Source organism: Bison bison, unplaced genomic scaffold (assembly GCF_000754665.1).
Source record: "Bison bison bison isolate TAMUID 2011002044 unplaced genomic scaffold, Bison_UMD1.0 scf7180017864233, whole genome shotgun sequence".
Taxonomy (NCBI): Eukaryota; Metazoa; Chordata; class Mammalia; order Artiodactyla; family Bovidae; genus Bison; species Bison bison.
In genome coordinates this window covers 5,051,841-5,065,647 of record NW_011494805.1, presented here as the reverse complement: position 1 = coordinate 5,065,647, position 13,807 = coordinate 5,051,841, and the positions used below count along the sequence as shown (strand labels likewise).

Below are 13,807 nucleotides of genomic sequence, written 5' to 3'. Positions count from 1 at the left end.
TAGTGGTTCTCTTATCTGATTTTAAATTAACATCATGATATTGGTTCTGATCTGCCTGTAAATATGCAAATTATTCTCCTGACTCAATTCCTGTTGCTAGTATTGCTTGAATGTCCAGCAAGGGTAAAAGCTGGGAATCTCAAATGCACAGTCCTTTTTAACTGGAAATTCAAAGCATCATGTGTGATAACTCAGCCATATCTTCTACTAACATGAGAATAACAGGGCTTGGTTTTGCAGAAGCTAAGATTTTGATATTTCTCTTTAACAATATAAGAGAATAAAGCAATTGGAATTGACCTTACCTTTGTGAGCTTTTTTAAACAATACCTTTTTTTTTAACATGCATATACTTCCTGATAGATAAAGATGATGAAATAGTGGGCTGAGTGACTAACACACATGCACAAAGGCAGAGACTTTCTATAAAAACCCTGCGAACTGCGGTTTCAGTTGTCTATCGCACACTCAGTTACAGTCAGTTATTCCAGGTATTGTCTTTGTTTTCAGGAAAAGAAAACTAAGTAGAAGATCATGGCAAGCCCTGACTGGGGATATGATGGTGAAAACGGTAAGCATTCTTCTGCTCATGTAGATCAAATAACGGCTTCTTCCCTTTTCCAGGAAAAGAGATATTGAGCACTTAAAATAACGGTAAAGTCATAGATTAGTGGTTTGAAGTGCCTTTGACTTATACCAGCTTTGCATACATTCTCAACAGTTGTCCTTAGGGCCCATGATTGTCTACAAAATGTATTCTGCCTCTTTTCTCCTCTCTGCCTCTCAGCCTCTCTCCCTCCCTATGTATAGACAGGTCTATTGCTAACAGCAAAATATGTACAGTCTGATCCCATAGACTATAAGACTTCTGTCGACAAAGACACTACTTGCCAGTGTGGCACAGAAAAGGGGCATTCTCACACCTGGGATTTCCATTAAGCTAACTGAATACCATTTGAGATACCTGAATAAATCCTAATCTAGTAAAACTATATTCCTAAAACTTGGACTCAAGCATTAGATCAGTTTTGATTGTAATCACGTTCGTCCTGGTAGGTCCTGAACACTGGGGCAAGCTGTACCCCATCGCAAATGGAAATAACCAATCTCCTATCGACATCAAAACCAGTGAAACCAAGCGTGATCCCTCTCTGAAACCCCTCAGTGTCTCCTACAATCCAGCCACAGCCAAAGAAATCGTCAACGTGGGACATTCCTTTCATGTAAACTTTGAGGACAGTGATAATAGATCAGGTGAGCCAAAAGATCCTTCTAATTTGTGTCTTTGACTTTACTGGGGAATGTAAACAGTAGGGCTCTCAGAAACATGAACACCCATATGCAGTGGGTGCACACGGGTAGCATTGATGCCATCTACTGGGGTATCTTGAAGTTTTAAAATATTTCCAAGTGTTAAAGGTGATTCTGGGGACTCCCAGCTCGGTCTTTTTTTAGCCCTTCTCCTTCTCAGTGACTCTGTTCCATCTCTTCTGGTTTCCAATATCTTTATGCTAACTTTACACCCTCTGAATAAACAGTACTTTTTCACAAAATTCTGTGAACCATCATGAATATAAAAACTGAAAAGGCAAATATTTTCTAACTGAGATGAGGTTGGAGAAGCACATTAAGGAAGAAGATGTGCATCTTCCAGATGAAGAGTATATTTATTTTTTGTGGCCAGGAAAATGGCTCCATAACAATGAACTGCTTCAGTTCAGTTCAGTTCAGTCACTCAGTCATGTCCGACTCTGCAACCCCATGAATCATAGCATGCCAGGCCTCCCTGTCCATCACCAGCTTATGAAGTACTTGGGTACCAGCATAAAAAAAAAACAAAAAAAAACTGGTCTTGGGTGTATCTTGCATGGAATCATTCTGTGCATAAGTATTTTTGTCTAGCTTCCCCTCTCCCTATTAGATCATAGTAACTGAATTATCTTCATCTCCCAGAATCTAGCATACTTCCTCGCTCACAGGAAAATTCTCAAAACTGTTTACTGAATAATTTACTAAATGGCAATTTCATAAATCAGCTCTACTGTCAAAAGGCAAAGTTAGTCATAGCACTTTCCTTCAAGGTTCTGAGCCTAAGTTTTAGACATCTTGGGGCTACGTCCTTTGTTAATATTGGATTAGGTCTGGTACTACTTGTGTTTTATTACTCATATGGTTGGATAGACTCTCTAAAGCAAAATGATCCTTCAGTATTAGAATTTTAAAAGTGACCCTACCCTCCTGCTGGAACTTTCTTTTGGTCCCTGGCTAGGGATTCTCAGTAAAGCTGTCAGAATACCCTCTTGTATATTGATCAGTTACAAGATACGTGCAGAGTGATTTGTTACTAAAAATAAATTGCTAGATATCTTAATGCATACTGTCCATTACTGTCTGTTGAAAGAATGAATGAACTTATAAACTAAAGCAGAATCAAGGAAAGAGCTCTAATCCTAGAATTCACTCATCTTCCAATATGTTTTCCTGAAAACAGGAAAAGATAAAATTATAGCCCATGTGCTGAGAACCATGTAACTCACGCACCATCTGAAGGTGCTCTGCACCTCTGAAGCCCATCATTGTGGACACGGGGAAAAACCAACAAGACGGAAACTTTAGACTACTGTTTATTTTCATTTCTACTCGCCCCAATTTAATGTTAATTTGTATTAAATGCAAAGACAAGCTGGAGCTCATGACTGTAACACTAATAGCAGTTTCCTTTTTCTTCTAGTGCTGAAAGGGGGTCCTCTATCTGAAAGCTACAGGCTGCGGCAGTTCCATTTTCACTGGGGCATCACAGATGACTGTGGCTCTGAGCACTTAGTGGATGGAGCCAAATTTTCTGCAGAGGTAATGTAGCTTAGTAAGTGAGGGAGAGCCACACAGAGCCCTCCCGGAAGTAGCACCCTTATAACACGTGGATGTGTGTTAGTCGCTCAGCCATGTCCAATGCTTTGTGACCCCATGGACTGTAGCCCGCCAGGCTCCTCTGTCCATGGGATTCTCCAGGCAAGACTACTGGAGTGGGTAGCCTATCCCTTCTCTAAGGGATCTTCCCCACCCAGGGATCAAACCAGGGTCTCTTGCATTGCCGGCGGATTCTTTACCTATCTGAACCACCAGGGAAGCCCCCCTTATCACTTAAGACACAATTTCAATGGCCCAAAGGAATGAGCATTTTGAGGCCTGTAAAGAATTCCCTTGCTCATTTAAACTTAAACAGTGACACACTGCATTTGGCAATAGAGAAGAATTTTTCACGTGAGGGAGGCAGGTGAATTTGCAGTCAAACTCCTGGGCCTCAGAATCCGCTTTCATTTCAGAATGTCTCAGAAACTGCTGCCTGACATCAGGCTATCCTCAAGGGGAGTTGCTGCTGTCCTTTTAAAGCTCTGAGCCCCAGGGGGAACACACCATCATTCTCTTCTCATTTAAAGGTTCGAGTGTGCACACACCCACAGCAGAGGTGTAACCAGCCCAAGACACTCCATTAGATTCGACTAAGAGGGCCAGTTTAACCTCAGGAGTCATCACAACGAGTAGCATACTCTAGACGAGGGTTTGGGGCTCCCTGGCAGCAGGCCACTACCCTCTGGCCTCTTGACTTGCCTCCACATGGAAGTCTGTGATTCAGTTCAAGACATTCTGCCTGTATATCCACAGTAAAATCAAGAAAATGTGCATCAAACTCTCAACAGAGGGTATAGAGACTGAAAACAAAAAACTTTTGTTCTTTGTATGCATGACTATTCAATAAGTTTGTACCAATACAGACTGGTTGGCTTTTTTGTTTTACTCTTGTAGAATGAATCTGTAATACACATAGTTTTTGCAACATGCTTTTTTTTTTTTTCCATTTCCCAATGATCATGATCATTTTTCCAAGTCAGTAGGAATTCCTAAGGTCTGTAAGGTATTTCCATGTATGCATATGTTAGAATTTATTAACTAACTCCTACATAGGAACAATTGCAATGCCTTTCACATTTCATTCTGCTGTTGTTTTTTGTTCTTTACAAAAAAAAAATGGGCAATAAATACATTTGTACAAATATCTTACACACCAGTGAAAGCAATTGTGTAGGGCATTTTTGTAAGAAGGATTCTGAGGTACAGAGTATGTGTAGTATTCATTTTGATAGAAGACTTGGGAATAGTATACAACTAAAACTTACTTTATGTTACACTAGAAAGCCAGGCTAGGTACTTTCAATGGTGCAGAAATCTATTACATGTTTTGTTTTTTTCCTATTTATTTTTCATAAAATTGAAAGTGGACTGAAATCAAATGGGCTGAAAGTCTAAATTAGTAACAGTATTACGTCTGGGGGAGGATATTTGGTTGTATCTAAGAAATTCGGCAGTGGGTGATGGACAGGGAGGCCTGGCCTGCTGCGGTTCATGGGGTCACAAACAGTAGGACAGAACTGAGCGACTGAACTGAACTGAACTGAAGAAATCTGAATCAATGAATCTCTTATCTAATTTGAGAAAAGTGAAGTTAATCCAGGCTGGAGGTGACAGGAACTCAGTCACTAAGTTCAGCGTATGAGAGAGGGTAGGAGGGAGAGTGGGAGGGAGACCAGGAGAGGGGAGTGGTGTGGAGAAAGACAGAGCAAAGACAGAGAGGAGATGTGTGGGTGGCGGGGAGCAGACTGCTTTGGTTTAGAGTCATCCAAGCGACCTGGTGATCACTTGACATTAGGTGGTCAGAAAAGACTTTTTCAGGAGTAGCATTTGAGTTCAGCCATAATTCAAGTCAAAATCCTGCCATTTTGACTTGACTTCCCAGAGGAAAGTCAGCAGTTATGCAAAGCCTTAAAGCTGTGGACTAAGTGCAAGGGTCACATCCACGCGCTGCATGGAAGGATGGATGCCAATCAGTGGAGAAGAGTAAGAATGAATAACGGCTGCAGTTTTCGGTTGAGCGGTTAGATGGAAGGTGATGCCTTTTCTTAAAGCGGGAAATTGAAATGGATCTGGAAAAGAGAAAGTCAAGAGTGCTAGTTTAGCTGTGTTAAGTTTGAGATGCATATCAGGCATCCATGTGGAGATATCAAGAAAGCATCAGGAGACGTGCACACGCACCTGGATATACAGGTCTAGAGTTTCACAGAGGAGGTAGGCAGGGGATGCTGGTTTGAAAGGTGTCTGGATCCGCTCAGGAGAACCTGCCCTTGGCCACCACTCCAGACATCTCAGGATCCCCTTCTCACAAAGTTACCAGGTACCTCAAGTTAGAAAATTATTTCAGTTTTTGTCTCCAAACTAGTTAGCCAGAAATAGTTGATCTTCTCACACCAAACAGAGAGGTGTCTGTCTTTTGTTGTTTTGTTTTAAGAAGTAATATTGAATAGTTATGATATTGTGGGAAAAAGAAGTTCTACTTACTGGTTCCAGGATTTGCAACGTACCCACTCTCTTCAACTCTATTTTCTTAAGAAAACCCTTCTTAAGAGTACAAACATAGCCCTTTCCATGCCCTGGATAAGGGTCACACAAGTTTTGTTTACCCAAGCCAAGATGTATCTGTATATATCAACATGTTAAGGTCTAACCTGCTTTTTCCCTTCACCATGGTATGAATAACTGGTCCATCATGCTGTGATTTTTAGCTTCATTTAGTTCACTGGAATTCTGCCAAGTACCCCAGCTTCGCTGATGCCGCCTCGCAGGCTGATGGTTTGGCGTTGATTGGCGTTTTGGTGAAGGTGAGTCGTAGAGCGTCTCGGAGCTCTGCTAAAATTATTCCTTACCAATCAGACCGCAAACTAGGGTGAAATAGAGCAGAGAGATGTTTGCGTCTCTCTTTTTTGAAATGTGCCCGTCTACTAGTGACTGCACAGGTGAGCAAGCAGGTCTCTGGTATATGTTTGTTCTGCTGGACTTTCCCCTCTTGAAGAGAGAAATACATTTCAGGCAGAGATGAAATGGGAGGGTGTTGATGGTGGCACTAATTTTTTTATTTTTCAGCTCATCTTCCACTTTTCTTCTAAACTTTCTACATCACAGAGTCAGGAGTTTATCAATTTAATTTTCATCTGAAAAAAATATGAAGAGGACTTTTGTCCCATAAAGAAAGTTGAACTGATATTTAATATGGAAGATTCAAATCTTCTGTAGGGGAGTCCCTAAAAAGTCCTATAGGGAAATTACTATTAAATTGAGGATATTTGGGTGACTAACTTTTGGAATTATAGTAATTCTAGTGAATCTTTATTGAACACTTGTAACATACCATTCATTTTACTGACTAGAATTAATAGAACAGACCAAAGAGGTTTGCTTTTGTATTTTAGTTGTGCTAAATTCCTGTATTTTGACTTGCATATCTTTTCTTCAGTTACTGGTTTTAATTTTTTTTAAAGTAACTAAATAGGATTTTACTTGGTAGCCATTTTTATCTCACACTTTATTTTTTTAATCTCCAGGTGGGTCAGGCCAACCCAAACCTTCAGAAAGTACTTGATGCCCTAAAAGCAGTTAAAAATAAGGTAAATAGACTCATTAAGTTAGTTTAAATCAGAGAACAAGAATCTACAGAACCTCAGAAATCATTTAATTGCATATTTGATGTGAGGAGTAGGAAGACCTGAGCAAAACCATCAATCCGAAAATCAAGGTGCTGCTTACACGTTCCTGGTTTCTGAGGTCTCTGAGCAGTGATTTATTTGGGTTTCGTTTTTCATGGTTACCGCTTATCTATTTCAGCAAGATAAAGCCTGTAGAAGAATAGTTTTCATAGCCTTTTCATACATCATAACTATGATGCCCACTGTCAGCTGAGAAAAAGGTGGGTTGTTCTGATATATTTAACCTTAGCTTCACCATTTTGATAATAAAGAGTTAAATCTTGTCAGAGATTTGCCATTGACATTCACAGTTTGTAGAACTATCATACCTTTATATAAAATAAATCTAGTTCATGTTGAGTCCAAAAAAATTACACTTTTATAAAGTGAGAAAGTTTACAGGTAAATAAGCACTCAATTCAAGAATGTAAAAGATGAGAAATGAAAAGAAAGTAGAAGGAAATGATTAATTAACATGAAGTAAAACATTAATAAAATAAGAAAGAAAATGAACAAATACGGGTAAAATTTTTTCAATAAAGTGAAAAACTAATTCTTTGGGGAAAAAACAACCAAAAAAGACACTTTTGGCACGTTTAATGATGGGGGGAAAATAGAAATACAACAAATTATTACAAATAAGGAAATGGGTGTTAACTCAAGATGCATTAGAAGGTTTTAAAAGAGAAAAGTTTGTACGGTGGACCCTAGAGCAACATGGGTTTGAACGGCACAGGTCCAGTAACCTGTGGATTATTTTTTTGATAAATGCTTGCTCCAGCACCACACAATGGTCCCTTAAATGAACCTGCTGATGCACAGCCACGATTATGAGGGACGACCATAAACGTATGTGCGGATTTCTAACTGCTCAAGAGGTCAGCACCCCAACCCCTACATTGCTCAAGGGTCAGCAGTACCACACTACATAAGCAAATTTGAAAATTTAGATCACATAGATGAATGTCTAGGAAAACGTAGAGAAACTGACTCAAAATATGTTGAAAGTCTAAATAGACCAATAATATAAAAAGAAGTAGAAAAGAATAGTTTAAAAAAAATGTACCTAATAAAAGAAACCCTAGGCCCAGACCACTTTATGGGCAAATGTTACACAACTTTTAATAAACAATCGTACCACTTTGAACTAAACTGCCTAGATTAGGGGACCAAAAAAACCTAATTCAAGGAATTAATTTAATTTAATGAAACCTAATACACAAACTGGGTAAGAACACCACAAAAAGGATATCATAGGCCAATCTTACTTAGCAGTGTAGCTAAAAGGAATATTAAAATAGATTACAGAAAATCGTATTCAACAGTATGTTAAAAGAGCCATGCTTTCAAACTAGTAGAATTTACCAAAAGCATGCAAAGATGATTCAGTATTAAACTACCTCTCAATATAATTCATTACATTAGCAAATTTCACTTGTTAGATGCTTGAAAAATGTTTGATTAAAATTCAATGTCCATTCCTGATGAGTAAAAGAGAGAAAGAAAAATATTCCTCTAAAATTTAAACTGAACTTAAGAAAGAATATCAAATAGAAATTTGAAACAAGCATCAAACTTCATAGTGAAATATTTGAAGCATTTTCATTTCAATCAAGAATAAGACCAGGGTGTCAATTGTGATCACCACAAATGAACATTCCAATGATTGTCCATTCAATGTAGGTAAATAAGGAAAGAAATGAGTACATATTAGGATAAATATTAGAAAAACAGAGACAAAGCTATCATCAAGTGTGCTGCTAAGTCACTTCAGTCGTGTCCGACTCTGTGCGACCCCATAGACAGCAGCCCACCAGGCTCCGCCATCCCTGGGATTCTCCAGGGAAGAACACTGGAGTGGGTTGCCATTTCCTTCTCCAATGCATGAAAGTGAAAAGTGAAAGTGAAGTCGCTCAGTTGTGTCCGACTCTTAGCGACCCCATGGACTGCAGCCTACCAGGCTTCTCCATCCATGGGATTTTCCAGGCAAGAGTACTGGAGTGGGGTGCCATTGCCTTAAGTGTAGAGGATATGATCATTGACATCCACCTGGAAAACTACAAAATCAACATAATTAATACACAAGTTCTAATCAAGTTGACTACATAAAATATTAACATATGAATATCAATTTATTTGTATATACCAATATGACCAATCAGTAGAGAAATAAGAATAAAGAATATAGATGATAAACAAATGTTTAACCTCTGCTTATACTTAGCCAAATGAAGGAGGAAGAAGATCAGTCACAATTCTATTGTAGTGTCTTTTCAGTCATCTGTTACTTTTTCTGTTTGTATCTACAAACATGTTGTTGTTTAGTCACTAAGTGGTATCCAATTCTTTGTGACCCCATGGACTGTAGCTCACCAGGCTCCTCCATCCATGGGATTCTTCAGCAAAAATACTGGAGTGGGTGCCATGTCCCTCTCCAGGGGATCTTCCCCACCCAGGGATCAAACCTGTGTCTCCTGCATTAATGGGCAGCTGAGCCACCACAAACATACCAGTCATGCAATACTATATAGTAGAAAAACTGATTAAATTCTTTGCTAAGACCTATCTACCAAATAATATGTATGTCATATATGCAATGATGTAAATATTTTACATCAGGGCATAATGATACATTGCTTATCTTTTTCTTTCAGAACAAGAAAGCTCCATTCACAAATTTCGACCCCTCTGTCCTCCTGCCTCCATCCCTGGATTACTGGGCCTACTTTGGTTCACTGACTCACCCTCCTCTTCACGAGAGTGTCACCTGGATCATCTTTAAAGAGACCATCAGTGCGAGCTCGGAACAGGTAGAGTGTCAGAGGGGCATGTGCGGGAATTGGAAGTGCAAAGCAGGAATATCAGTTCAATTCATACTGAGGGAAATTATTATTTCCATTCGATTTTGGAGAGTTCCCTTTTCCTTTCAACTGAAAAGATTTATTAGTGACATCAGGTGTATTTAATAGTCAAAAAGTAGAGTGTATTTATAAGCACTTTTTTTTCTTTATGTAGAGATTCAGAATTCCTGCTCTTCTTTTCACCTTAATAAGGAAAAGTCCAACCTCTTCGGGGAACTGTGACTCTCCAGTGGCATACCTTGATCGTTGACGCTGGTTATTCATTCTTTTTTAAAGCTTAAGCTCTTCAATATTCTGTAAAATATCTCATTAACTATTGTTTATAATTATGATAAAAACTGCCATTGATTGAGCAGCTCTTTTCATCAGGTGCCTAACATACATTCTGTCAGTCAAGTCTCACAGCAAACCTGCAGCGTGACCTGTTGGTATTAAGCTACATGCCAAACGCCATTCTAAGAACCTTATCTGTGTTGAGCCATTTAGCCTTCACCAAAACACAGTGAAATAGTACCATTTGGAAACGTAGGCGCCAAGCAGGGAAGTCTCTTACCCAAGTGTGAGAAAGCTGGAATGCTAATCCAGTCAGTCATCAATAATTTAAGCCAAATGCTTGGTGCAAAGACATGTGGAAGAACTGTTGGCTTCCTACCTGTCCATCAGTGAAACCATTGCAGTCTTCAACCTGATTTTCTAAATAACATTGCATCAATCATATTAGGAAAAAAAAAAAAAGTGTTCTCTGTGACATCAATAGCTTTTCCTTCTCTAAACATGTTATCCTTCCCTCAAGCTGGCGCAGTTCCGCAGTCTGCTGGCAAATGCCGAAGGCGATAGAGAAGTCCACATCAAACAGAACAACCGACCACCCCAGCCTCTGAAGGGCAGGACAGTGAAAGCTTCATTCTGATGGGCCCAAGAGGAAGCTCATCTTCCCTCAAGAAGCACAGCTCTGCTTCTGACATAATCCTACAAAACAAGCTTTAAAAACACGTTTATTTCAATACTAGCAAGACAGCCTGCTTGCGAATTTACTCTGCAGAATGCAAAATCTTTTTCTTCTTTCTGTTGAGCTCAAATAGTAATCTGGAAGTTCACTAAACTTGAGCTTAAATTCAAATCTATTGCATTGACTTCCTTATCATTGCAGTTAAGGCATACTTGATTTCTTAATGACTTTTATCCCTCCCCATTTTATTCCATTTAATTGGACCAAAAAGCATTTTATCCCTTTCTTCTTGTCTATTACGTACTATACTTTTAAATGGTATTAGGTTTCTACTCTATTTACATTCGAGAATCTTATGCTTTCATTTGCAACATTATTCTGATGCAATATCAGGTCTATTACTCAAATATAATGACCTAAGAGCAGCTTGAGATGAAATGTTAAGAATTCATTTGCTTACTCTTGAAGACAAATATGCAGCTACGATGACAACTGGATTTTATATTATGATGAAATAAATGGCCCAACATTGCTACCGTTTGTGTGCTCTATTATGAAAACCATGTGTCTCATATAAGAACTGACACTTCTGGTTATTCCTCCACCTGTTAGCAAGGCCAGTGGGCTGTTCCATCATTATAACTAGTTAGCCTACATGAAGAATCTGTACATCAAATTTGGAAGAAAAATCACCTGTGACTTATTTTTAAAAATAATGAAGGAATCACTTGACTTAGAATCATATAGAAACATCACATAATCTTCTAGTCTGGTGTGTACTTAACCTGAAGTCAGTTCTTTCTGAAGCCATATCTACACTCAGAATTCTACAAATCTTGTGTCCAGTGTTTAGTTTTGTGATTTACTTATTTTGCTTCTTTGAGAAATCATAATGGTGATCAAAACCCACATCCATTCCCATGTTCCAGTCTTGTCTAATGTCACAGAATCAGTCAAAACTTCTCATGTAATCATGGTTAAAAAGACAGACAAACCAGATTCTTTATTGCTCTGAGGGCAATAAAGTTCCTAGGAGACATCTTTGTACCTCAAAATCCTAGGAGACATCTTTGGAAATTTTTATTTGGAGCCCAGAATTTAAGTGAATCTTTATTAAAAAATGGCAGGGCCAGGGAGCACTTCATTTATCTCAGCCCCCATAAGCATTCTAAAGAATTAAATACTTTCTTTGCAAACCTACTCTGACTGTGTGTTTTAATATATATTTGCCAGATATTGAGAAGGTCTGAAACAGGCTTGATAAAATTTTCAGCTTAAGTTATCAAAGGTCAACATGAGGGCCAAAGAAAGAGGAGTATGATTTTAAGAAATACCTTTGCAAAAGAGGCTCAGGACCTATAACGTTTGAAAGTATTTTCTGAAAATAAACTGAACAATTTAAAAATAAATCTCATGGCTAGGATAAGAAAAGGACCTGACTTGATGACCCATATTTCTTTTTTAAGAAAGTTAAAAATGGATTCCAGGATTTAAATACGTCTGTAAGTCTTAGTATGGAAAGGGCAAAGAAGTGACAGAAGATATATGATGGTCATCAAACCTTATCCCTTAGCTAAATGCCAGTTGGAAAGCATGGCTCCAGGTTACTTGCTTCTGCCAGAATTTCCCATATTTGGCAGGGCTTGCGAGGTGCATTATGGGAGCTGTCCACGTTTCTCTGAAGTAGCCGATAAAAGCAGCTGCTGAGAGGAGGCATGTGGACAAGACATCGGATCACCTAAGCGTGCAGCTCGAATGTTTCTTTGACTCACGTTCCTGTTTTGTGCCCTCTCTCTTTGTTGCCAACTTAGGTGGAGGATTTGAACGTCCTGCAAGGATTCTCTGTCTCTTCCCCGATGTTTGGCAGCTGACTTTCTTTATGCCAAATCTGCTGGGCTTCTACCCATCCAGAATAACACTGCCAGCTGATGGGCTCAGCAATAGGTTCAAGAGTAGAAAGCTGCTTCTACTCCCTGGTGTCTTTTGTCTTAGGACCACCCTCTTCATAAATATCACGCTGAGCTTTCATGAAACCCTTTAGTTAATCTGTGAGTCCAGGTACCTCCAGCTATTTTCTAAGTTATTCATTTCGATAAGCTTCAGCAAAATAACTCTGAAAGCATTAAATTCACCAAAGAGAATTAGGGCAAAGGAAGCGAAGGGGGGAAATGTTGAAAGATTTAATTTCCTGACAGAACTCAAAAGAGAAAATTGTCCTTTCTTGTAATTCTGGTTGTTCTATATTAGTGGTTCTTCACCCTTTGGCGATCATGGATTCTATAAATATGTGAGTAAAGCTATGAAACTTCTCCCTACCTCCCCACAAAATGAAAAGAATTCTACATATGTGAAATCTGACATAGATTTCTAGAGTATTTAGGGACTCATTCCCTTCTTTGGTTTCCTCATAACAAAGTCAATCCTGGTCCCCAGGACGAGATCCTGACTCTAAACTATAAAAAAATAACTGAGCTACCACGGACTCCAGGTCTCTATCTCTCTTCTTAACATTTATTTTTGCTTTTGTGCCTCATTTTTTATAACAGGTCTTTAGAGATAGAATACCAGTATATTTCCAGTATAGCTCATGAAATATCCCCTTGCTGTCTTTCTATTTTTAAAATATTATTTTGAGTTGGTATGAGGTCCCATTGTAAAAGAGATGAAAAATTAAAAAAAAAAAGATAATCCAAACCTCTATGAATTTGTTCATTTATTTGTGGGCAGACTAACCAAGAATTATAACGAGAATAAAAAGGCTTAGAAGGAAAAAATCTTTTGAGGAAGAGATCATCAGATAATAATGGGTTCAAATCACTCTGAAAGTCATCGACACTCTTTGTACCTAAGACCAGGAAAGCATAAGGAAATACTTACATTCTGAACATTATCTTCATGATTATCTATAAATACCAAATACTTCAGGCAGTTCAGTTCAGTTCAGTCACTCAGTCGTGTCCAACTCTTTGCGACCCCATGAATCACAGCAAGCCAGGCCTCCCTGTCCATCACCAACTCCCAGGGTTCACTCAGACTCACGTCCATCGAGTCAGTGATGCCATCTAGCCATCTCATCCTCTGTCGTCCCCTTCTCCTCCTGCCCCCAATCCCTCCCAGCATCAGAGTCTTTTCCAATGAGTCAACTCTTCCCATGAGGTGGCCAAAGTACTGGAGTTTCAGCTTTAGCATCATTCCCTCCAAAGAAATCCCAGGGCTGATCTCCTTCAGAATGGACTGGCTGGATCTCCTTGCAGTCCAAGGGACTCTCAAGAGTCTTCTCCAACACCACAGTTCAAAAGCATCAATTCTTCGGTGCTCAGCTTTCTTCACAGTCCAACTCTCACATCCATACATGACCACAGGAAAAACCATAGCCTTGACTAGACGGACCTTTGTTGGCAAAGTAATATCTCTGCTTTTGAATA

General features: G+C 39.0%; 1 protein-coding gene across 2 annotated transcripts; it reads left to right on the top strand.

The window, feature by feature from the left end:
- Positions 1-347: 347 nt before the first annotated feature.
- On the top strand, positions 348-10,565 carry LOC104993102 (carbonic anhydrase 1). Of its 2 annotated transcripts, XM_010846217.1 has the most exons (7): positions 348-571; positions 1,057-1,254; positions 2,732-2,850; positions 5,616-5,711; positions 6,432-6,494; positions 9,227-9,382; positions 10,227-10,565. In XM_010846217.1, exons 1-7 carry the CDS (start codon positions 535-537, stop codon positions 10,341-10,343), a joined length of 786 nt encoding a protein of 261 aa, XP_010844519.1. In that variant the 5' UTR covers positions 348-534; the 3' UTR covers positions 10,344-10,565. The 2 variants fall into 2 exon arrangements, with proteins under 2 accessions (XP_010844519.1, XP_010844520.1); XM_010846218.1 differs by lacking the exon at positions 1,057-1,254 and having other exon boundaries at positions 404-571.
- The last annotated feature ends 3,242 nt before the right edge of the window (positions 10,566-13,807 follow it).

Coding starts and splice junctions, on each gene's coding strand:
- LOC104993102 (XM_010846217.1), top strand. CDS start 535: ATGGCAAGCCCTGACTGGGGATATGATGGTGAAAACG. Junction 572..1,056: donor GGGATATGATGGTGAAAACG/GTAAGCATTCTT, acceptor TCGTCCTGGTAG/GTCCTGAACACTGGGGCAAG. Junction 2,851..5,615: donor GAGCCAAATTTTCTGCAGAG/GTAATGTAGCTT, acceptor TGTGATTTTTAG/CTTCATTTAGTTCACTGGAA.